The sequence below is a fragment of the Parasteatoda tepidariorum genome, chromosome 2 (assembly GCF_982258835.1).
Source record: "Parasteatoda tepidariorum strain Cologne lab strain chromosome 2, Ptep-v5.0, whole genome shotgun sequence".
In the NCBI taxonomy this organism is placed as follows: domain Eukaryota; kingdom Metazoa; phylum Arthropoda; class Arachnida; order Araneae; family Theridiidae; genus Parasteatoda; species Parasteatoda tepidariorum.
Window position 1 is genome coordinate 43,654,490 of NC_141756.1, and position 27,061 is coordinate 43,681,550.

At 29.0% G+C, this 27,061-nt stretch overlaps 1 protein-coding gene across 3 annotated transcripts in view; it reads right to left on the minus strand.

Annotated features, from left to right (window-relative positions):
- Nucleotides 1-27,061, minus strand: part of LOC107438593 (neuroligin-4, X-linked-like) — a 194,023-nt gene that overhangs the window by 21,916 nt on the left and 145,046 nt on the right. For all 3 annotated transcript variants that reach the window (XM_071177467.2, XM_071177468.2, XM_043053860.3), the window contains exons 3-5: nt 18,140-18,325; nt 16,445-17,237; nt 258-376 (exon numbers count right to left, since the gene is read on the minus strand). In XM_071177467.2, coding sequence (XP_071033568.1) covers nt 258-376; nt 16,445-17,237; nt 18,140-18,325 — 1,098 coding nt within the window. The remainder of the gene's footprint in view (nt 1-257; nt 377-16,444; nt 17,238-18,139; nt 18,326-27,061) is intronic.

Genomic DNA, 27,061 nt, shown 5'->3' on the forward strand with positions numbered 1-27,061 from the left:
TTTTTAGTATATTATTGTTTATATAAATTTGCGTTTGTGTGTTTCAAATAGATACACATAACACGAAAAAAATAACGATAACTTAAAAATATATTGAAGTTAAAAAACTTAATTTAATAAAGACGAGAGAAATATGATATTCTTTAGTTGCCCAAAATAAAATTTAAGATTCTAATATAAGTCAAGTAAATAACTCTTCATACAATTTATTTATTCAAATTAAAATAAAGGTAAGAATAACTTATAATTTTACCCACCCATTAAAATATATCTCTGATGGAGGCGATCGTATGGAGGCCAATTTACACCACTGTATCTTCCAGAATCTCTCTCATCAGTTTCTTCATCCTCTTCTAAGAAAACAGCGTTTGGATCTCTAGAAGGCATACGAAGTAAGCAGTTAAGCATAATAATAAGAAAATTATGTAATTTTTTACAAATACGCTAAACACTGTAAAAAAGTGCCTATCACACAAAAAAAAACACACACACACACAAAGAAAAAAAACTTTGGGGATTTTATTGAGAGGGATATCAGTTTTGTTTTGAATTATTATTTTAAAAACAAGTGCATATACTACTGAGTTAGAGATCAATGTAGTTAGGAAAGCAAATGTTGAGAATTTTTGCAGTTATCTTTGCGATAAAGGAAATTCTACTTTTTTCCCTTAGTCTGTAGTTCAAAACATGTATGCTTTAAACATAAACACTCATGAAAAATTTTAGAATATTGTCTTTAAAACAGCATGAGATATCGTCTTTAAAGTGATGTAAAACATTAAAAAAATTATTTTGCGAAAAGTACATTTGAAGACTTAAAATCATTCGTCTACTCACTGTTATCACCTTGTAAAAAACTACTATATTTTTGTAATTAATTTGAGTACAAGCAAAGGTAAAATATGTTTGGACGACTAAAAGTACAGAGATTCTAAACTTGAATGAAATTAACTTTATTTAAACTTAAATGAAATTTCTTTATTTATCTGCTTGTAAAAAAATGCTCGGGTCTAGTCACTTCATCTGAATTAAGTTGCGAATACAAATTTAAACGTGTTTTTAAAAAGAACGTTGAAGCTGGAACGTTATTTATTAAATTTAAATTGGGTGTATAATTTAACCACTTGGAAAAATATTAATGAAAATAACCAAAACATACTATAGCAGTTTTCCTGTCTGCCACCTATTTAAAATCGTCAGTATTCGAGCCAAAAGATACACTTTTACGTGACGTAAACCTAAATTGAATGTTTTTTATTCAGAAAAAGTAAACTTTAATGGTGAACACCTTTCAAAGTGAAATAGGAATAAGAAATATTGTCACATTTCATGTTGCCTATGTTAGTTGTAGAAAAAATTCAATGTGACTCGAGAGTGTCATTCAGAGAACCTTCATTGAAATAGTTTCTTCTTTTTTTCAATAGTTAAAGCCTTTTTAGATTACAAAAATCTCACATAATTGGAAAGAAAAATCAACAATTTATTTAAATTTATGGAAGCCGGCCATGAAAAAATGTAGGACTTTATCTTTTTTGCTAGTGAAATGTGAAAAAAGGGTGTCAAGTTTAATAGATTGGAGAATTCTGAAATACGTGGTATGTATAATTTGTACAAAATACGTGTTATATGTACCAACTCTAGTAAATAACATTGTTGCAGAAATAGTTGTAAACAAACACGGTTAATAATGCACCCTGACCAATAATAATAAGAAAAAAACATTCAAAGATAATTGGTAATATATAGGATGGTTAAAACTTAGATTATTCGGTTTAGATCCATGATCCGGTGGATAGAAATGCTGCAAAAACTGTAGAGTACCACCCATTCGAATTTCGTGTTGTGTGTTATTTCAAGTTAATACCAAAACAAACATTCATACATGCTTTAAGGGTTGTAATTAAATCTAAATACCAATAGTTGATAAAACTTACGCAAAGATTAGAAGGAGATTATTTTTTTCGCTTTCTTAAACAACAGCGTAGGTTCATTTTGGATTTTGTCTGTAGTCTTTTTTTCCTTCTTTTTCACATCGAGTAAGATTTGCAAAAGTAAGTTATTGTTTTCTTCCACACCAATATTTGGTATCTACTGAAGCAAATTTAGCCACTATAATTTGTATGTACGTTTTTTGCTGTGTAATAAAGGTTATGATTTAAATTTTTAATGTCTATAAACTGCATCAAATAGTTTTATAAAAGTTTAATTTTTACCCGCTTCGGTTTCTTAAGCCTATTTTGAATTTACATTAATGTTCTATATATGATATGTGCATGTTTCGATAACAAGCTAATTTTATTTGAAATAAGGTCGTGCTTATGCATCCTAAATTTGCGATTTTTTGCTTTATATTGTACGGTAAAAGGAACTATATTGATTAATGTGTTTCATATATTACTGTAATTATAAATTTTACTGAATAATAACTGAATAAAAAATATGGTGTTTACTACTTTACACCAAGTAGTGTGAGAGAACATTTTTGGTGTTTCACTACACCAGGAACAACACTTGGTTCTTGGTGTCGAGGAACACGTAGTGGAACACCAATCTGGTGGAAAGTAGATGCCCCTGTTTTTGGTATTCAGATACACGAAAACTTTTACAGTTCATAGATCGGGATAAAACTTTGTATGTAAAGAATATCAACTATGGAAAAAGAAATTTGAAATAAAAATAAAGCTATTAATCTATGCAATTTAGCCTACATTAATTTAACGACTCTAACGAAATTTAAAGTGGCTTAAAAAGACAGTAATCACTACCATAAAATCATTCTGCATTTTAGCATTACAGAAGAAATGCATCGAAAAAGCTGATAGAATACTATATGTGCTGACAGGAGGAGGATGGCCATTTTAAATTAAAGTAGATTGAAAGCAATAGTAACATCTCAAATAATTGAATTACTTTTTGGTGTAATGAATTTTCACTTTTCCCAGATGACCTGATTTTAATTCTTCCAGATTTTACGCTTTGATTTAATGCAGTTTGCTAATTGTTTTGTGCGCGTGTATTTTTATTTACCAAAGATTCGATTTAATGAATTAGTTCTTCTTGATTCATGTAATGTATATGTTACCGTCAATGTAGAATATCTGGTATTCTGAAGTGTCTAAAGTCGACTGGCAAAGCATGAAATCAATTATCTTATTCACACACTGTGTAGTCATTCGATAGAATTGTATTGAAAACTCTGTATCTTTCTATACAATGACTAGACATTAGGGCGTATCGAAAAAATCGAAATTTCTTAGATCTTTTTGCGGTAGTGCGGAAAAGATGTGAACACCCATCATTAAAAATTGTGCGGAATATCAAAACTCTGGGTCAATATCTTCTGTCGCCTCAGTGGGCCGAAAGTTCCGGAAATTGGACTAAAAATCATTAAAATAAAAAAAAAATAAACAAACCCATATTTCGTTTATCGGTTTGGGGTAGTGTTTACAAGCTGCTATTCTATAACAAATACAACCATAAAAAATTTTAGAATTATATTTCAATATCTTCTGCCGCCTCATCGCCACAAAATTTTGGAAAATGAAGGCAAAAAAATTAGGTAAATAAACTTCACACTAACCTCAAATTAATGGGAAGAGAGACTTTATTTTACCTCTTAAACATACAAATGACAAAAGCATTACTGTTAGTAATTATTTTTTGTCTCAAATTTTGACATATGTTTTCTGAAATCTAGTGTCGCTCTAATAAATCTATCCCTGTTCAGCGGCCCTACTGTCTTTCCCGAAGCTGCAGAAACTAGTTTCACAATCCGCTCCACTACTTGTGCATGTGAAGGAAATTTAATAAAGGCCCAGCAGTCCATTGGCATACCGTCCTTTATCATCTTCAGAAGTTCCTGAGAACTGATCTCTCTGAGAACGAAGGTGATGTCACATAACAAGCTTGCCTGTCAATGAGATCTACATAGTCAACTGCTTCAAAGTTAAGAGCAGGAATAACGAATCTCAATTTCCTTCTGGGCTAACTTTTCTTGCCTTAATAATCCGCCGAGCTGCAAGGGTCCTAATATGGCACCCCTCATCCGTTAACATGGCCAAAAGCATGTTTTCTGGAGCTGCAAAGTAAGCGTTGCGAGAAATAATTGGTTCGATTACGTCACGATACTTTTTAGGCAAGTAGCGAGAGGAATTGATGAAATGCCACAGGTGTCTAGTACTGTCTTTTATGGAATGATGAATCTTTATTCGGAACCATGAGGGTGCGCAGACTCTTAGAATGAATACAACTAAAGTTAGCAACTCATTTGATGGGATTTGATGTAGATACATATAACTTCAGTATTCGATTAGCAGTTGTTAGCCAGTGAGCCAAATTCAATGTTCCTGGTTCCCAGTTAGATAGATCTGAACATCAAACGCCAGAACTAATGGCAGTGCAAATGTTTAATAAGTATTTCTGATCTGAACTGAGAGTGGTGAAATCAATATCTGGCATCACGCATTCAATGCTATTAAAAGCAACAATTGAAAACTTTTCGCATCCTTTGAGGTTCCGTCCTGTGTCTCCGGTGTAAGATGTGGGGTCAGATGACTTGCCGTCAATAGAGTCAAATAGGTGTCGTAATGGCAACTCATTGAAATGAAGTAAGCAGATAATCCATCCTCTGAAGTTTCAATTCAAGCCTGCGAATTACACCATTAAACACTTCTGTGTTCACTACAATGCCGTCACACCCGAGAACAAAAAGGTTACTAAGATCAACCAATAAATCACCTGTTACATATTCGTAAATGCTATTAGATATATGAAGACTAGATCCACTTGCAGGCGTAACATGTCCCATGTACGTAGAATCAGGCCCCGATAGAATACAGTAATGAGCTTTTACAATTGTTCTTTGGAACTGCTTGCCCTCGTGTGTTTCTGATGTTAAAGTTCTGTCATGCCGTCCATGCAAATAAAAGCCATATACAGTGGAACGATTTTCATTTGATTTTGAGACAATTTCTTTGTAAATTCTCGATTTTTCCCTCCATATTTCATTTTTGTCTGTAACGAGGCTGGTATCTGATTCCGATATTAAACCCAGATCTTTCATAACACTCCATGCTATAGCAGCCGTGGCTCTGTTGGATACACCATATCTTTGACTGACAAGAACTGTCAAAATAGGGTTCAAACTAAGGTTGTTCTACTTTTTTTGGCAGAGCGCCAAATCCAGTCTGTCTCGATTGCGCATTGTGCAAGCAGTAAACAGTTATACAGAAAAGTACCAAAATGCGTCGAAATTTCCAAAATTAGATGCCGATGAGGCGGCAGAAGATATTAGCCTGTAATTCTAAAATTTATTATAGTTGTTGTTTTTAAAATATTGTAACTTTTAAGTGCTACCTCAAACCGATCAACGAAATCTGTGGTTATGCATTAATTTTTGTATTTTAATCATTTTTAGTCCAATTTTTGGAACTTTAGGCCCCTTGAGGCAACAGAAGATATCAACCCAGAGTTTTAAGATTCCGCTCCTTTTTTAATAATAGGAATTCACATCTTTTCCGCACTACCGCAGAAAGATATAAGAAATTTCGATTTTTTCGATACGCCCTACTAGACATTCTATAGAATGCAAGATTAGAACATATATAGCAAGACTGATGAATGCCATTGAGTAATGGTAACATGCGTGCCAAGTTTTATTGATCACAACGGGTACTACGTGAATTAAACTAGTGTTACTGTTTTGATATGTGACAGGATAACTGTTTAATACATGATAACTATCTTTATTGTGTATAAGACAGGAATTAAGTACGCCGATATTAACAAAAGATTAAAAAATATGTAAGAAGTCAATGAGAATGATAAGAAGGATATACCAGAGGCAAATGAGAAGTCAAAAGGAATTATTTTCAATTTCTGCAAAATAAATCAAATAACTAATTTTTTGAAAAGACCTTATGAATAAAAGACAACTAAAACTTTTACTCTAAGAATTTCGTTCTTTGGACAAAAGCCACTGCTATAATATTTAACTCAACTTCCATTAGAAACATTTGCGTTTATTAAGTTATTATATAATAGAAGAGAATAAAATTTATGAAATTATATTATTTATTATTATATATACAAATATTAAGTTATTAAGAAAATATTTCCTATAGGAAATATTTTTTTTTTACTTAATCAGTGCTGAAAAATGTTACGAATATTATTTCGTAATGCAAATACATTCCACTTGGCCTTGATAAAGTCAATTTTCAAGTCCCCAATAATTTTAATAAACTTCAAAACTCCACAATCTCCATTCACTCAACACTTTAAACAATAGAGTAAACACTACTCGCGAAAAGACAACTTGCGCCACCTACAATATAATATTTTTTATCGTAGTCTAAAGAAGGTTTTGTGTAAATTTTAACTCTTGCTTTATTTTTACATCCTCTTACTTCGTGAAATTAAAAAGTCAGGCTATCATTTAACTATAAAAGATAAACACTCAAAAATATATTACTATTTGATCAATCAACTCTAATCTAACTGGTGTAAATTGGGGACAGCATGATGCTACATTAAATTTAATTAATTTATTATTTTTTATTTTTGATATTAGGGGATTATTTAAGCATAAATTGTAGCTCCATTTTTGTACAATATGCATTAAACTCAATTTAATGTTTGCGGTTAAAAGGATTATATTTGTCGGATTAAATAGTACTTCTTTAATTAATTCTGTAAAACTAAATTGGGTCGAGTAAATAAAAACAACGGAATGAAGTCCAAATAAAGGCACAGAAATGAACATATAGTTTTGCTTCAATAAACAAGAACCTTTCTCAATATCGAAATCCAAATCTGTTGTTTTGTGTTTCAACATTGAAAAAGGTTCTCGTTTATGAAACCGAAACTAGTATTTCTATTTTTGTTCTTTAAATTTTTACTACATTCACGTTGTCTTGCTTCATTCTTACAAAGAAAACAAATATTCATTTAACAAAGAAAAAGAAATTTTAATTTATTTTTTATAATTAAAGTTGAATTAATATTCTAGTTAAAATACAAAAAAAGTTAACATTATGTGAGATCAAGAGTATTAACCCTTTGCATACTTTGCCTCAATTTTTGGCTGTTCTGTTATAGATAAACATAAATCTAGAAGAAATTGAAAAGTTAAAACACAAGAATAGGCGCGATAATTTCTTTTAACATCAGAACCAATTGTGTTCTCATTTTTCCAAAGTGCTTAAAAAATTGTTAATTTTAAACATTCCACGATTTCAAATGTTTGCAGATGGTTTTGTATATTTTTTAAATTACGTTTCAATGATCAATATTATAAAATTTACTATAATTATTTTTGTAATTTTTGTAGTTTTCACATTATATACAGTTATAAAAAAAACGAAATAATACGATTTATCATGACTCTATTAGACACCTATATCTAGAGAAAAAAATGTTTTTTTACTGTCTATTACTAATAAAAAAAGCGGGAATTGATCATTAAAGGTCGTATTTATTATCAAAAAATATTATTAAACTATAAGTTACAAATACACACTTGATATTGATTTGTTAAATCTGCATATTTACTGTCTATATTAATATTAACAGAAGAGAAAGAATAGCTATTAACGGTTTAAATCATAAATATTACAATCTTACAAATGTAAAATATTGATATTTAGCATTTTATTAGATATTGGTATTTAATAATAAACATTAGATGTACACATTACCTTCTAATGAATTATGACTTTTTAATGTGAACTACTGGACACATCTTAAAAAAATAATGTTCACCTCAAATGACTCTCATACAATATGAATTGACTTTAACAATAATATCTTTTTCCTAGTAATTTATTAATAATAAAATATTCAATGTTAATAATTTTCTGAAATTATTGCAAGAATATTGTTGCTGATAATGCGCCCAGTATAATTGTTGCCTACAGTTATCGTAAATACGAAATTTATTGCTCAATATTTATTTACCTTCGATGCATCATGTGACTATAAATTAAAAATTATAATTTTTATGGTGTTTAAAATTATTGACATTTGATGACGTATTGATGCATTCCAAAGCTCGAATTAGAATTTAGATCGAGTTATAAATGCATTCTGCAATATTATTTAACAGTACAGCAAAAATTTTAAGCGACGCAAACAACTTTTCCGAGACTGATAATTTGTTAATAAATCGTAATTAACAAGTTAGAGTAAACAAAAGAAGAAGAAAAAAAGTGAAAACTATCAATTTTCTAAGCCGGTATTTTATAGCATCTATGTAAACAACCAATAGTTTTCAGTATGAGTAGTTTTATGAAAAATAACTCAATTGTGTTTAAGAAATTTCAAAATTGAAATTGCTGTTATTGTTTAATTATTTTCAAATTTTTTCTAACGTGAAAAAAATCAAACGAAAACTACAAAACAGTAATGAAAATTTAATTAACCAATTGACCAAAGTAATTAGATGTTGAGGGAAAGTTTATCAATTTTATATTCAGGTTCTGTGTAACAAAGAATCTGGACGTTTCTACACGGATACAATGTTTGATTTTAGAAATAGATTATGTAATCATAACAATCAGATTTGAAAGATCGTAAGTGAACAATGTATTCAAACATTCATATTAAAGGAACAACTAAATTTCTAATTTGAAAAATGAAACATTTTGTGGATGATTGTAACGTGAAAATGCCTGATGATGCCTGAAAATGATTTCGCTCTCACCAAATGCCAGCTTTAGCTTATATAAATATTTCGCAATTTATTTTGTCTAAAAATATTTTTTCACTTAAAATAAAGGTCAGTATTTTTGATTTTTAACGAAAAATACTGAAAAATGTCCGTTTAATAAATGTCGAATTATAGTAAAAACATTATGAAATTCTTTAAATCAATACAAAAAAATATATTGCATTTAAATTATTATTGAATTTTAATAAGAAATAATTGATATTGAAAAAAAATGTTTTTTTGTTGCAATTATATTTGGTGAAAAAATATTGACTGTTGTTAAAATAAATGTAATTGTTTTTAAGTCGATTTTAGTTATTTCTAAAGGACATAAAAGTACAACAGGAATTAAAATAACTAAAAATATGTCTCCATCTAAAATAATGTCTCTGTCTACAGTAAAAAATTGTCGTCTTAGCGTTTTATGCTCTCGTATTGGACAGAGAAATCATGTGAGAGGATCATTAAACAAGGATTGCTATTCAGGTACATTCAGCAGAAAACTTAATAAATTAATTAAGCGTTAGAACGGTAGTTACTTGATGCGCAATATGTTTCACAATGTTTTGATTTAAAAGAAAAAAATCTAAATAGTTATAGATACCAAAATGCAAAACTCAGATGAAATTGGTTGACTAGTTTCTCATTGGGAGTTATAACATAAAGACGGGTTATGGTGGGAGTATAGTTCTTAGGAGCTTTTTGATTGATTCTCTTCTAATTCTATTTTTTGCAAATATAATTTATATTTATTAATATTCACAAAATAATTTTACGCATTTTACTTAACACTTTCTTTGATCATTTTTAATTGAATGATAAATAATTTTTAAAGTTAGTTTTGCTCTGATTATTGTCAAAAAAATAATTTTATAATTGAGATGCTGTTATTTTATAAACAATATTTCTACTTTCTTATTTATATTTTATTTTATAAACGTCGTTGAACACTCGAACGAATTTTGAGTTTGAGACTACCAATGTTTAATTTCGTAACTTTGTAATTTTGAACTCAATCCAGAAGACAAGGGAACTTAAAGATCAAGTATTGGGAGAAAATATGCCATCGTTGAAGAAATTTTGATGGAACTAAACGGTACTTGCGTTAGATGGTGTAAAAAAACCAAGTAAACCTCCAAAGGATAGTCTGACTAACCCATGATCTGTCAGCTACTGTAGATATTTTATGTCAGCTTTGAGGTCTGTAAGAGGCGGGTGTGGAAATCATATCAACAAGCCAACGCTAAAACTCGAACTTGGTCTACCACATTGGGAGACGAACACTCTATATCTGGGTACGGCGAAACCTTTCACGTTTATATTTATTTTATTTTATTTTATAACCGTCGTTAAACAGTCGACTCAATTTGGGGTTTACGACTATCAATGTTGACCTCTGTAGATTTGTAAATTTGAAACTAATCCAGAAGGCAAGGGAACTTTCAGATCAAGTTTCGGGAGAACTTTACTTTCGTGGAGGACATTTTAGAGGAAACGTAACCCACCTTTGCGTTACATGTAGAGAAAAATCTCGAAAACCTCCCACTGTTAGCTTGAAAGCAATGGGACTCTAATCTATGATTCGTCATAAGCAAATTATCTACCATTCTGTGAACATACTTTCTAAATTTCAGCTACTACTTAATATCAAATCTATCAAGAAAAAAGTGTGTGTTTTCGCGGAAAATATAAATGTTTGAATCTGATTTCGTTACTTATTTAATAGCTCTGACCAATATGCATTAAGAAAGTCTGCCTTCCAAATTTTTAAGTCTGTACCTGAAGACGTATGCATCTGACAATAAAATTGAAACAATATTTTGACAAATATATATACTTTTTATTTACGTTACGTTAAATTTAATTGATTGGAAAAACAAATAATGCTTAAATAAATGTAAAAAAGAGTTAAAATAACCACAAACATCCATTAAAACAGTAATATTCCTGAAAGCCTCAAGGAACTCATCTTGTCCAGGAATGTTTTAATCTGAGGCATCAAAATACCCTTTTTTCTACCTGAAAATAAAGTCAATCGCATCAACCGAGTTTGACGATTTATATTTTCGTTTGATCAAATATTGTGAAAATGTCAAGAAAACTTCATATGGCACATGATTATCAATGAAAGATTGAAAAGTACATTTTTTAGCCTTAGTTTGTGTCCTGGTATGAGATTCACTACATTAGTTTCCTTGATTGCTTATTTAAATAAACTTCAATACCAACGTATTTTCAATAACAGTAAAAAAAATCATAAATCATCTATCTATGTAAAAATATGTATGTCTGCTTTGATAAGAATAATTTGATTGCTAGATTGAACTTCTAGAAATAGAATTTACTTGAAGTTAAATGTGCATGAAACAAAATTAAATGTAGTGGATTAAATATGCCAGTATAATACATCTTCATATAAAATTAGTTCGCTAATCAAAGATAAACACAGCACAGAGAGAATATGGAGCCTAATTCAAATTAGGCTTAACAGAATAGAAGTGGATACAAATAAGATAGTAATAATACATTATGAAATCATTTAATATAACTTACAGATAATATGTAAATAATCTTATGAGAAAGCAGTTAGCTTAAATAAATGGTAACATAGCAATTAAATAAATTGTTATTTAATCATTTTTTTCAAGAAATTTCAAACAGACGACCATTTGCTGTCAAAATGACCACTATAGAGATTTGAGAGTATATATTTGGATTTGAGAGTATATATTTGGATTCAGCATGATGTTTCTCTTCCATTGCTTATCTTAATTTTATAAGAGCTCGAGCCTGACTAGATTGACAATATAAAAAAATTTTTCACGAAGGAAACCCCCCTCCTCCTCGCTGTAGCTCTTCTAGCCCTCGTAATTGTTTACGCAATTGTCAGTGGTTTCAATTCCGATCACTTCGAGATATGAGCTCACAAATGGCTGAGAACTTCTATGACCATCCATGAAAGGGTAATTTCTTGTAAAAAATTCCAATTTGTATTTTATAGCTGGAAAACTTAATCAAATTCAATCAACAACTTTTGTTATTAAAAACTACATAGGAAAAAATGCATTCAGTACTCGGAAATAAAATAAATCCATGAACTCTGTACTATATTTTTGGCTAGCTAAGGAACTTAAGACCAAATATCCCTTGAACCGTTTAACATATCTAGGAAAAGATAACGACAGAAGTAGCTTGGTGAGCATACAGTTACTTCGATTTGTAGAAAAGAAATAACTCGATAGAAATCTTTTTACTTCCTAAGAACTTGTTTACTCTTTATGAGCCAAAAAATTTCAAATGGGCATGATGAAGAAAACTATGAATGTAAACTAAAAACAATTTCTACATCGTGAATATCATACGTAACCATATATGGCAGTACTTTTACTTTCGTTACTTGTACCGCCGGTACAAGTAAAAAGTACGTACTTTTACTTGTACTTCGTTACTTTTTAAATTTAGTACTTATACTTGTACTTTCGTTACATTTTTAGGGAAAAAGTACAAGTATTTGTAACGGAAATATCGAATGAAATCGTTACTTTTTTCTAAAACTCAGTAAGCTTTCTAAAAAAAAAAGAAATTAAATTTAAAAATAAATGCTTAAGTTTTTTTAATTTATAAAATTAATCTGCAATATATATGCATTCACAGCTTACTTCGTCTTTAAATACTTTCTGTTTCAACTTATACTGCACATTCATTTATTTTTTACTAGCTCAAAGATCACAAAGCTATCTGAAACCCCGTGTTTGCTTTGATTATGTTTGTGCTTTTAAAACGCGTTTCTAAGGAGTAAAATAATTTTAAATCAATGGTAATTTAAATAAATAAAAATAATAAATTAAAATTAAAATCAATAGATAAAATTTCTTTTTCGTGCAAATCCATAAAAAGTTTGGTACTAAAATTATATTTGATTTTAAAATTATATTATACGATTATATTATAAAATTATATTATAATATTCTTCGAATTTAAAAATAAATTAATATCCACAACTTTCAAAATTAAAAATAATTAAATAAATAACAACAATTTTGCAAAAACATTAAAGAACATAAGAATATTATTCAATAAAATTTTAGTTTACTTTGAATTTTCGATTTCCTAGAAATGCACTTTTAAGTCGTTACTTTTATTGTTTAGTACTTGTACTTTTACTTGTACTTTTTACTCGTTACTTTTTAAAATAAGAACTTTTTACTTTTTACTCGTTACTTTTTTTAAAAATACTTGTACTTTTACTCGTTACTTATTAAAAGTAACGTTGCCATATATGTACGTAACTATGGAAGTTTTAACAAATTTGCCTCAAAATCTCTCTTAAGAACGTAAATTTTTCAATGTGTATGTCTTTTTTTATCATGGATGTGCTCAAATATTTAGAATACTCATTTTCTTATGATTTTCAAAGTGACCAGAATCATTAATCTAGGTAGGTAAAAATGTCGGTTGTTCTGATGTTAATGCATTTAATATGTAAGTGTCATTTTTTCTTTGGATTATACTTCATCGTATTATCCATACTTATACCTCTAGCACAAAAACTTATTGACCTGACACAGTTTTCCATTGTTTTCGGTATTTTTCTGTCGATTGAAGAATCACATGTTAGAATCCAGTTTTTTCTATATTGATTTTAATATTTTTTTGCTTGACATCAGCATAAAGTTAATAAAAGTCATAATGATATTGTTTTAGAATAAATACTTCTACATCTCTAATTTAAATCTATTTACCTGTAGTGCTATTATTACAATTTTGATTTTGATTGCTTTCTTTATTAAGAGATCTAAGATCATTGCATTTTTTACTTTAACGTAGTTCTACATTAACTTTTAAAATAAAGTTATTTGAATTGGTATCTAATGTTGTTGACCATTTTACAATTATTATTTCTCGGTGCAAATCACATATTGTTATGATTGTAATATATTGATATTGTACACATATTGTAATATATTGTTATGATTTAGATTAAAGAAATTCATTAAATGATTTAGTGCAAAGTGATGAATGCGATAATTGTATTTAATATATCCGTCCGTTTGATAAGCGTAAATAATAATTTAAGACTGTGAACTTATAAAAAGTTTTATAACAATATACTCTTAATTTTTAAATGTTATTTTGAAAAATTATCACTTAAAAGAATTATTTATGTTAACTAATAGATTTTAATGGAATCATAAGGGAAATATTTGGGTGAAAAGTCGGGAACAACCCTATAAGTACAGAATTCATTATGGTAGATATATTTTGAGTAAATGATTTTAATTTTCGTAGGAAAACTGTTTTAAGCCAAGAAACAACCTTAAAGCAATAATCGGGGTTGGTAAGCGGAAACGAACCGGGGGAATAGCCCTCTAATACTCTATCGCAATATAATATTTTTATAAAAATGTCTCAGTTATCCCGTATTATCTCAGCATAAATATAGCTTACACTATTTAATACATTATCTAATTACCAAATTAAAATTACTTCTCTGAATTTTCAAAATAACATTTATTTTTTATTTATAAAATTATTACATCAATACTAAATATTTTAAATAGTTTTATGAATATATTTTAACTAGAAGCACATAATTTATTCACAATTGTATTGTGTTTTAAAATTTTTCGTTCAAAATAAAAATAATTAGAAGGGATATCTGCGTAAGGTAAGGTTAAAAAGGAAACACTTTCTTCATTAGCATTTGTTAACATTTTTCCTCGGTCACATCTGATTAAATGACAATAGATTTAAAAATACAACTTTGAAAGCAATTTATTTGCTTATACCTCAGAATGTATTCCTTGAAAAAACACTTTTAATTAGTTATCAGACAAAGATTAAGTACGACTTTTGTTCGACAGAATCCTATGTTTCTTTCCCTTTTTTATTTTAAATTTAAGATGCAAGCTTGGCTTAACACACGATAACCTAAGCAATCGAGAAGCTGTGATAAGTAATGTAAATTTTTTTGACGTAATTAAGATAATTTGTGTGTTAATCATTAGAGTTTTTTTTTTAATTTTAACTGAAATAACTGAAATTTCTAAGACTGAAAGAAAACGCGAGTAAATAGATTCTGTTGTTTCTTTTATGTCGTAGCTTGTTTATATGAATTAACAAGATTTATAATAGCTCGGTTTTATTTCGATGATGCAGAGATTTTTTTCTTATCCATACATACGTTTTTTTTTATTTGTTACGATTCAATTGAAGTTCAGTATCAATTAAAATACCTTTTATAATTATTTAAACTTCTTGGAATTTTAAATTGTATGTATGATTTAAGTTTGTAATAATTAGAAACGAAATATTTTCGCTCAGTTTAGTTAAAGTTTCGACATTATTGTTGTTGCATTACAAATAATAATTATTTTTTTAAATAAATATTCTTCTATAAATTCAAAGCGATAAAAATGCATTTATTTCCTTTCATTAATATAATGACGTATGAAACACAACTGGGTGTCTGCAGTCGACGTCACGAGTGGGTATCAAAACGGATTGGCTGCTAAATCGAGGCATTCGCCTATACCTCATTTCAGTAGCCAATCAAATACGACGATGACGCTTAAATTAGCTTCGAGACAAGCAATTAAGCCTGATCTGAAAATTGATTCAGAATGATAATAAATTGAGCCTAATAGCTGTAACTTTAACGCGCCGCATTGCTTATACACTGCCAACTGATTTCAGCGGTCTTCATATTCTTAAGTTGCAGGTACTTAATTATGTTATTCCGACATTTCTTTATAAACTTTATATAATAGGAGTTCCGTTATAACCGTTTAAAATTTTTAGAATCTATGCTAAAAATGGAGCAAAGACGCATATCTAATATGAGTTACAACATAAGAAAAACAAAAATACTTTTTAAATTTCTTAAGACACTGTTTAAGGAAGGTGAAATTACACACATTAAAGATGGTATAAGTGTCCGATTAAATTAAGTGGTTTTTCTAGCAATTAAATTGTCTTTGATATTTTCAGTCCCCTTTCTTTCGCCTCATTAATTCACTAGACTTTATTAGCGATTTTGAAGTTTTCTAAATCAAATGCTAGTTTGAGCCACATAATAAGCATATTTTTATGACTGTAATTAACTGAGTAATTACTATTTTAATTTGATCATCCCAAAATTTATCATTTAAAGTAATATGCTAATTAAAATTGTTTGGTAAGCATATTTTTGTTCGATTTCATTGTTATTGTCGTATAACCTATTTCTAAGATTATTGTTTATAAAAGAACGGGCTAAAATTTATTCATTTCATTTTTTTCCTTTAAAATATATAGTTAAACATATAATAACGTGTGATGTTATTGCTTTAATAAATTTGATCTTCGTAAAAAAAATTCTTAATTCATCTTTTTCTACAGCATGATGAGCTGTAATTGTCAATATTTACAAGCGCACTTTATTTGGTCATACATTAAGGTAAATAAATAAAAAATTTTAATTTTTACATTATGAAATAACGTAGTTATATTCAAAATTAAAGAAATCAATCAAATATTTATTCGAAAAGAAAAAAACAATTGCACTAAAGAGGAAAATAATATTCACACACATACGTTATTAGTATTATACTCATAAAGTATATTTTGCAAGAATTTGCGATACCCAAAATAAGTTCATTTTATAATTTTGAATGCTTGTTATTTTTGTTTCTCCTGACTTTCATCATAGAGATCAAAAAAAGAGCATTACTATGAGAATAATGTAAAACAACTCACCCTGTTTTGGCGAAGTTTGCCCAGTATGTCATAACAGCTTTTGTTAAGGAGTATTCCGAACGCGTGTAATTTGAGCTAAAATGCGCCAAGCTAGACACAAGAGGTGCTCCAAACACATAATTCAACTCTTCACCACTAACACAACCCATTCTTGGAGAATAATCACTTTCTTCAGTTTGGTGATCAAACACATAAAAAAATGTTTTGGCAGCGTGAGACATAGAATGATAATTCCCAGATTTTAACATGGGTGCTACAGTAAGGACATCACTTAAAGCCTCCACAGTAGTTTCAAAAATATTCAGTGGATGTTGCTCAGGATGTAACCAATCTGTATATTCATTTAAAATTGTCAAGTAAATTTCTTGCAAATGGAATGTGAAAACGTTTCTAACTAATGTTCTAAATATCCTGTCTCTCCGTAGAGAATCAATACCGAATTTTTCTTCATGGGCCGAAAATCGAAAAATCGATTCGATTTTAGTTACACCAAACATCATATCGTATTGACCAAATAAGTCTTTGTAGTTTTTCATGAGAAGAGCTGGCTCATTGGGAATTACTATTCCATCAATTGTTGGTCCGAATGCTGTGAGAAAGTCTGGAAGATCTAGTTGCACCCTCATAATGTCTGATATGGAACGCTGACGGATACACTCAACAAGGGCAGTATTGTCTCGAGTAGGACAGTCAAGAACTGAAGCAAGATACCGAGTATGCGTTGCTGAATCACGAGCAAGGGCCCATGGACTAAAAGCTGAACCACTTTGCAATATGGCACGCTGAAACAGACCTAAAAAATAAAACAGAGGCATATACGAATAAAAAATAAAATAAGTCTAGAATTATAACATTTATTAAATTATTTATCAGATTATAAACAAAAATAAATAAATAAAACATCTACACAACAGGCAGTAGTCATTCAAGGAAGTTATGGAAGTAAAAGCTCATCATTATCATTTATATAAATACAGAGACAACATTATCATCAACAAAGACCTAACGCATGATGGGGGTTATGTGGTGAGCATTACACACTAGCTGCCTTTAATTAACAGACAAGCTGGAACTTATCGATCTGAAGCTTTATGGTATTTAAGCCGCTACCGGAGATAATAGAACCCTGATTATTCAAAATGACTGACCAGTGTCCTCATAACCACTTTGTCCTCATTGCCCTCTTATCTGATTAAAAATACTTTTTTTTTAAGGAAACATTTAAAAAAACATTTTCTGCAATGTTCTCTTGAATTTTGTTTTTCGACTCTTTTGGAAAAATTGTTTAGTTGGAGAACGATCTTAATAAGGGGTTAAATTTGTCATGTTTCCGTTTAAGTTGAAGCAAAGTGATTCAACCATTATCTCGAGCTAAATTGCTGTGACATTAATATGTCAATAAATGGAAAGAAGTCTCCGCTCAAATTTAAGCAAAGAATAAAGTAAACAAGTTTAAAAATACTTTGATTTGCATAATAATAATGTTTAATATAGCATATTAAGGTTATTGAGAGCTAGCATTTTATTGCGGTTCAAGGTATTCCTGCATTTCAAACAGAGTGGGAAAAAAGGCATTCAAAATAACAATTTGTTTTATAAATATTTGATTTCCTGCACTAATTTTTTTTAATTTTTGAAATCGGCATTTTACAATTAAATATAACTTAATATAAAAGCTCATAAGGTTTGACTGACCTCTTGCCATGGGGGAGATCATAAGAAAATTTATGCAAGCTGCTCCATGTCCATGACCAAATAAAGTCACATTATTTGGATCACCCCCAAATTCAGCAATGTTCTCTTGAATCCAATGAAGTGCAGCTACTTGATCCATTATGCCATAATTTCCCCTGGCCGCTCCATCAAAAGCAGGTAAAAAACCTAGAAAAGGAAAAATTAAATCAATAAACTTAAGAAAATGAATTTCATTTTTATTACTCATTAATTTACAATTTTAAAATAATTAGTTATAATAAGATATAGACCGCAAAAATTGTGTACATCGTAAAATATCGTATCATTATTCGTGTTATATTGTTAATAATACAAGTAATTCGAGTAAAGCTTTTACGATTTTCTGATAAAATATCTAGGTATGTGTTTATAAATTTTGATAAATGCATGATGACAGCTGTGTCTACTTATTTCAACATTTTTTTTCTTAAAAGGTCAATAGTGGGATGTATCGAGTGTTAAATTATTCTAAAGTCTTATTATTTTTTTAAATTGAAAAAAATTATTCTAAACCTGAAACCAGGTGAGATTTATAAAACAAAATTCACCGTAACATTGACAGAAAAAAATACAACCATACTTTTCCAATAAAATTTAAATAAGTTTGAACATTGATTAAACTTATTAATTATGATGAATTAATTAGAAATTTTCTCCAAGAATAAGTTTCCTTATTATCACCGTATTACTTACAGCCATAATTTAATCTGGACTTTGAATCTTTTGTGAAGTTGTAATTATCCGTTATTAAAAGTTGACCTATTGCAGAGGTCCATGATGGTAGTGGGTAAGGTTGAAAGATGAATTATCAAAAAGGAAGAAAAATGATAAGCCACAGTGGGAATCCTGATTCCCGAATAGGCAGTGTTTGATGAAAGGCTTCTTCTTTAATAGGTGGATACATTAATCAATAAGAACAGAAAGTATTTCTGATGCAAAGTGTTTGAACAGAAATATTATTCCGCTTAAATTTTTAAAAAAAATATCTATACATTCTAAGAGTGAAACCAGGGGGATTTATAGAAACAAATCATTATAATATTGACAGAAAAAACTACATTAATAGTTTTCAAACAAAATTCATATAAAAGCTTAAAGATTAAATAACCTTCAAATTAATTAGAAAGTTTCACCATAAATCAGTTTCATTATTATCACCGTATAAAATTTAGCCATAATTTAATATGGACTTCGAAACTTTAGTGGAGTTGCAATAATCCTTTATTGAAAGTTGAACAATAGCAGAGGGCCATGATGATCTAGTGGGGTGAGGTTAATAATATGAATTATCAAATAGGAAGAAAAGTAATTAGCCACTGTGTGAATCCTGGTCCCCGCATAGACAGTGTTTGACGAAAAGCTTCCTCTTTAATTGGCGGATAAATTAATCGATTAGAAAATTTAATTGGCGGAATGACTTGTCTGACAAAAACGCCATGCAATTAATTATTTTCCACTTGAGATAATAATTAGAAAAATCGATGAAAGAAAATTCACTCACTTCGAAAATGGCTTCAATTGTAGATAAGGGATTCATTGTTTCATTTGCGCAATTTAGAATTCTCAAAGGAATGGATGAATCGTTTGGAATAATTATCCCTTGTTTATCTTAGAAAGTAATTACACTGGTAGAACGCTTAAATCTTTGAGTTTGCGGCTGAGATTTATTTGTACCATTAATATGAAAAGTTAATTGACATTTCTTCCATTGTCATAAACTGTCTGTTCTTTTAAAAAAACTTTTTAAAAAAACCTAAACAAATTTATGAGAAATCATCTACATATGTACTTATGATAATATTTATTAAGTACTTTTTACTCAATTGGAACTGTATTTAAAATATTCACAATCTGAATAATTTTAATGTATAATTAAATGGATTCGTAATCTTCATAAACCATTACAAATTCTTCATGAAAAGGGAAAGAAATGGATAATCTAAAGTAAAGAAGATATGCATTGTTTTTGAAAATCATTGCATACATTCCTTTTGGAAACCAAGGTAATGAAGGAATGCATTCATTTCGTTTTTAGAAAAAAAATATTAAAAAAAATCATTCTATCAATTAAGCAAGGAATATGAATTTTAATCGGGAAAGCAATGGTTCCTTATAACCCAATCCTACAAATACAAAAACAAAATATAATATGGCTGATAATGTTCTTTTAAAAATTTAAACGTTCCGCATTTAAAAATTTAAAGGCTTAAATTTGTGTGTTTAAGAGCTTCATATCAACCTACGTTACTGAAAAAGTTAGAGAAAAAACGTACAGTATGCACGAAGAAAGAACGAGCCACGCTATATATCTTTTGGTATCCCATTTTTAACTTCCCTTGAATAACAACCTACAAAATTGCATTTATAAATTACATGCACTGATTGAAAATTGCTAAGGAACAACTAATTTATGCAAAGTTCCATTCCCGACTGCTTACCAATAAATGTAAAATCTAGTGCAGAAAGCACGGTAGAGCAGGAAGCAATATCTACATAAATGGTTGTGTATATAAGCTCTTCATTCATTCGAAAACTCATGCTGTTAGGTGTTCATAGATATAAAGGCAGTGCCCTATATTAGTCAATGTAGATGTTTAAAAAAAATATAGCACCTTAGGTTTTTGAACTTATTTTTATGGACTTCAAAGTGGTGTTACAATAGTTAAGTTTAAATTATCAGTATGATATCACATTTGAGTGCTTACGATCATGGACGAGCAGTTGTACGACTGGAAGCAGATTTAAGTGTCACTACGGAGGCCACAGTAATGAGGGAGTCAACAAGTGTCACCTCGTTATTGAAAAAGACCACAGATGCTGGAAATGCATTGTAGAAATCATGTTGGTGGTCGTAATAGGAATTTCACACCTCAAGAGGATTGATATGTATCCCTAGTTGCAAAAAGGAACAGAAATGTCATTCCTAATGTGGTAGCTTCAGGCCTTGCAATCACTACCGGTGCACAGGCTTCTGCCAGAACAAACTCAAGGAGATTAAACCAAGTTGGTTTGTGTAGAAATAAGCCTGTTCGATACATCTCGCTTCAACTACGTCATCGTCGGGAAAGATTACGCTGGTGTAAGGAATGTATTAGTTGGAGTCACCCACAGTGGTTCAAAGTGATGTTCTACGACGAATTCCATTTCCCTGTAACAAGTTATTCTGGTTACCAGTTAATTTGGAGAGTTCATGATGACACTGATCACGTTCATGATGTTAATGAAAGTGATCAGTGTGGCCTAGGCATGTTTGTGTGGACAGGCATTATGCACAATTGGAAAATATCGCTTCACATCTTTGAAAGAGGTACCACTACTTCTTAGTGGTACAGCAGTGAGATTATTCATGATCATGTTCGTCTATTTAGGGGTGTGGTAGGTTCATAATTCATGTTTATAAACTAGAATGCCACACAAGAGTGCTGAGGTATTGGGCACACTATAAAGTGAAGGTATTATCCACATGTAATGGCTTGAGTACTTCCCAATCCTTAATCCTAAACTTGCATACGATTCCCTTGGCCGCTGTGTTTCACAATTAGCACGTCCTCCTGGAACTGATAACCACCTTGAGAGAAGAGTGGGACAATGCCGCAACAGGACACCCTGATCGTTTAATGGACAGAATAAATAACAGCTATAAAAAATGCATTAGTGCCGGAGGAAATCATCTTACTGAGATACTCCTACCTTTTTCATTCTGGCAAAAAGATCAATTTTTCGTGACTGTTTGGAAATTATCTAAGAAGCATATTTCTTATATATAGTTTTCATATTTTTTAATGTGACAATATTTGTATTTTTTTGCATTATAATAAATGCACTATGTCTCCACTAAATTTGTAATTTGTTTCATTTCGCCAACAAATGCATATTATTAATTATTCCGAAAATTGTTACTGTTCTTTAGCAATTGTCAAGCAGTATGCGTTTGTTAATTATTGCAATTAGTTTAAATACAGCAATATCTTTTGTTGTAATTTAACTTTTGCTTACATTATTGACAAAAAATTAGTTACGGCGCGTCTAATGCGTGCTGAAAATTTGTACTTCGATAAGACTCAAATTAACTTTAAGTCCCTTCCATGTGTTTTGCCGCACAGAACAATTGAAATTAATAACAATGCTTTAAAACAAAATCATAGTAAATATTTATTATTGCTAGAAGCATTCAGTTCGAAATATGAATCCGTTTCCTTGAAATAATCTTATTCAGATTCATACAGGATGCTCATAATATGGATATGCGTATGTTTGAAGAAATTTGCTTGGAATCAAAAATATAAAAATACACAAAGGAAATAATTTCAAATAATACATTTAATGATACCAAACTTGATTACTCTTAAGTCTTCTGTAATAAGAAGATTAAAATTTAAAATTTAAAATAGAAAACTCCATATATTGCAAATGTGTTTTCTCCACATTATGGAACCCATTTAATTTCGCGTTCTTTGCATTTTCATTCACCAATGACGCTACAATCACACAATTAAATTGACTTAAAGTTTATTTACATTATATGTATAAAAAATTGACATACTTTAGATTTTCAAATAATTAACTAGTGAATCAATTTCTTTGGTGACGTCCCAGGTAAGAGGGCTGGGCATGGGTGGAGTTTCTGGGCAATAATTAGATTTTTCAAAATACCAAAGCGTGCAGTTTCTTAACAGACTTGTATCTCTTAAAGTAGATCTATTTGAAAAAAGTTTTACCTTCCATTTCAATTTTTTATTAATAGCGCTAACTTAAATGACGCCATAAACGAAAAATTTTTTAACCTCTGATGTTTGATCTCCTGCGCATCTTTTAGTTATTCGACTGTTTCCATTTTTTGGACACTTTTTTGTCTACAAAGTATGGAAAGGGTGACAAATGTTTAATCGAGCAGGATCTGTTCTTGCTTACTTTTGATCAAATCTAACTTTCAATAAAATTCTTAATCATAGGGAAAATTAAGAATTATAATGCTAACATTATTTACCAGGTTTTTGCACAGAACAGAATATTTCGAATTCCAATAAAGAGTAACTTAAATACTTCCAACTATAGTACTTGAATAAAAATAAAAACTATGTATATTTTTGGCAAACTGTGTAAATGAAGGTAAAATTATAAAATGTTTCAAAGCTTATTTAAAGTAAATAAAGCAAAAATGAATAATAATAAGTATTTGATCAATATATCTTCCTTAAAATAAAGTATTTTTCCACCTGTATTGAATTTCTATTGGGTTGAAAGAAACTCTACACTATATATATTCTTTATATATATATACTGTGAAATAATTCAATATATCAATTGTCGAATTCTTTCTTCCATCCATTTGTCTCAAAATCAATACAGCTGAGACAAAAAAGGAAAACTGATGCGATACAAATCCTAAGATCCGACCAATTTTATGATAGAATAATTAATTTAAAAGTAAAATCAATAAAAAATAAATAAATAAAGATTATTAATTGCCTCCTTGAAAATGTAAATACATGTAAAATCGTGATTCTATATAATGTGATTTGTATGATACTTTTTCAAAATATATCAGTATTGACATATAAAACTGACATAATTTAAAAAGGAGAACATAAAGATGAGAGAAAAAGGAGAAAGATAAGTGAGCGCAATTAACTCATGGATTTTGAATCTAACAGATTCAAATTATTTGCTTCCAAAAAGGGACAAATTAGCTGGTTTTAAGAATTCTGAAAAACGATTCAGTATTTTCTGTTAACTCTCTCGTTTCGTATCCAGCCATTTTCATTGAGAACGGTAGAAGTTGTTTGAAGTATAGTTTGCGGAACCCTGTAATTTCCACGGGAATGCATTTTTCAGGCCTATTTACCTATGGAACCCGTTTTTTTCCCTTTCTCGGTTCCATTTCAGCTTTTCTGTGATATTTAATTATTTATTCAGATCCAAGTTAACAGATAACGTTAGCTGTCCATATTTCTGCGAAACATGCTTTGCAGAACTTTTCTAAGATGAAATATTTCTTGAAGGAGGCGTTTCAAGAGTCAATGATATCAGTCCCGACTCTGCTTTCAAGTACATTGAAGACAGTTGTAGCGAAACTCTCTGATTTCTCTGCGGATTGGTAAGAATCTAAAGATAAATTTTCTGTTCACATGTGGTTCAAAATTGATTTGCAAAATATTCCAATTATCTTCTTTTATTTCCCTCTTCTTGGAAATTTTGCTTCGAAATGATTATTAATTTTAAATTTTCCCACAACCTTTTTTATATTCTAATTCTATATTGATACAAAAAATAGGCAGTGAGAGTGTACAAAGCTTTTGTACTGTAACGACTGTTGTCTGTTTAATGTCTTAATAGCTTGTAACAAAAACCAACTGAGGATGAACAGCGGGCATTGTTGTTCCTTGTTTTGAACTTGTAGGTTTAACCAAATGAATTTGCACCCGACACCTGCCAGTTAAAACCACATATTGTTTAAACAAAATAAATTAAGATTGAAAGAACAAATTAGTTTAGCCGACAAGATGTTTTCACGATATCTTAAAATATGAGTAGCATGAGGGTCTGTCACTCATACCACTGGTTAAAGTCACCCGAAGGTAATTTGCATTCTTCTGAGAAGAGACGTCTATAGTCAATGGGAAAAGATACTTTCTTAGTTGAAAGATAATTTGAAATATGGGACACAAATCATATGGGATGTTTATAGTCTTTTTCAATTTAATGTTTCTACTTTTATATATTTTCCATTTTGTTATATTTCTGTGCAAAATTCTTTACTCATTAGTAATTTAATATTTTGATTTATTTCATTTATTTTGTTTTAATTTTTTATTTATTTTTTTGTTTACTTAATTAATATTTTAATTTACTTAACCATTTGCTTAATTCATTTAACAAAAATGTAAATTACTTTTGGCTGTACTATTATAATTTTCTTATAATTATTAAGTATTACTGTAGGCAACATAAATATGGAATAAAATGATTAGTTTTGAAGGGATTAATTCACATTTCTAAACATTATTGCACATTTTTTAGCATTTTAAAAGTTTCCTTCTATTTCAAGTGCTGACTATAATTGCTCATTAGGAATTGTATTGTTAATATTTAAAACTATTTAAAGTATTGTTAGGCTGTAGAACTAAAACTAAAAATAAAACAAATAAGCACTTCGGAAATTTCATAAAAGAAGGCATTATATATTATTTGTTTCTTGAAAAAGTAATCATTATTTTCTGTTATGTTTGGAAACAATAAAATTCATCATTTTAGAAAAAAAACCTATAAAAGAGGATTAGAGACCAACGATCATCAAATGGATCATTACTTCAGCAAAGAAATAATTCTCAGCATTTTTTTTTCATTCTAAAATGGGATTGAATAGTACTCTTTAGGGATTTTTAAAGTTAAAGTCCAATAGAAGTGGGTATTACTTCTTCATTGCCACCGTGTATCCGGGATTATTGTATCAAGTCTGAATTTATTCTCGGATCCCTCCTTGTTTAAGATATCTCTCGACAATGGAATGGGATTTTGCAAGAGAGAATTCAATGTCTCTTTGGGTATCGGACAGCTCTGTTTTAGTTTGAAAATAAATAGAGGTTGTTTTTTTTTCCTCAAATTCCTAGGATTTTTAAAGTTTCTTTGTATTATTATTATCATAATAATGTACAATTCGCAACTCGTTTATTTCTTCTTATTTTTTTTTATTTGAATAAAATAAAGTGCCAAAACTTAAAGTCGAAAAACATAACTATGGTTTTGTGCTTAAAATGAAGTATCATAACCATTTATTATGGGAAGAGATTACGTTAGTAATTAAAAATAAAATAATTATAAATTAAATGGATTCGAAATCTAAGAAATAATTAATCTAATAGATCATTCGAATACTTTAATTTAATTATAAATATTTTTTTTAGCTAAATAATTATTATTATCATAATAATGTACAATTCTTAAATTGTTTATTTCTTCTTATTTTTTTATTTGAATAAAATAAAGTGCTGAAACTCGAAGTAGAAAATCATAACTATGTTTTTGTGCTTAAAATGAAGTATCATAAGCTTTTATTATAGGAAGAGATACGTTAGTAATTAGAAATAAAATAATTATAGATCAAATAAATTCGAAATCTAAGAAATAAATAATCTAATAAATAATTCGAATACTTTAATTTGATTATAAATATTTTTTTAGCTAAATTAAGATGAAATATAAGCACGTTTTAAGGAATGGGCATTCTGAAAAAGTTGTTAAAATTATGAATTATTTAATTAAATTTCATAAAATTATGCAAAATGGAAGCTTATTATCATTTAGATATTTTTGTCTTTGTTCATTATCAAGAGTTATAAAATTGCACTTGGGTGCATTCAAAATTACAAAAAGAATTCATAATTTAATGTATTGGTTTAATTAAATTAACATTGCAAAAAACAAATAAATTCAATGTAGTTTACTTTGGAAACATAAATCAATCGATGTAGTAGTTGGCGTTTTTTATAAATAATTGAGGAAAGGATTTTCAAAACAATTCCATTTTAGTTGAAAGAATTAGTTTTAAAAATAACCAGGTAAATAAATATAACTATCGTTAAAAAGTTTGTTATTTATAAGATTAAATTGTTAATTATTAAACTTATATGCAATTTAAAAAAAAAATTAAAAAAAATTACTTTTAATATAAATAAAGTTAGTACCAATTGATGAGAATATTAAAATTCTAAAATTTTAATATCATTATTTTTCATAGTCATTATAATCATAATTTTTATTTATATAGCCCACTTAAATGCTATTTAAAAATAAGGATATTTTACCTTGATTATATTATTTATTACAACACTCGCAAAAATTCTTAAATGGTAATTGAAAATTTTAATGCAATTTATTCTAAAA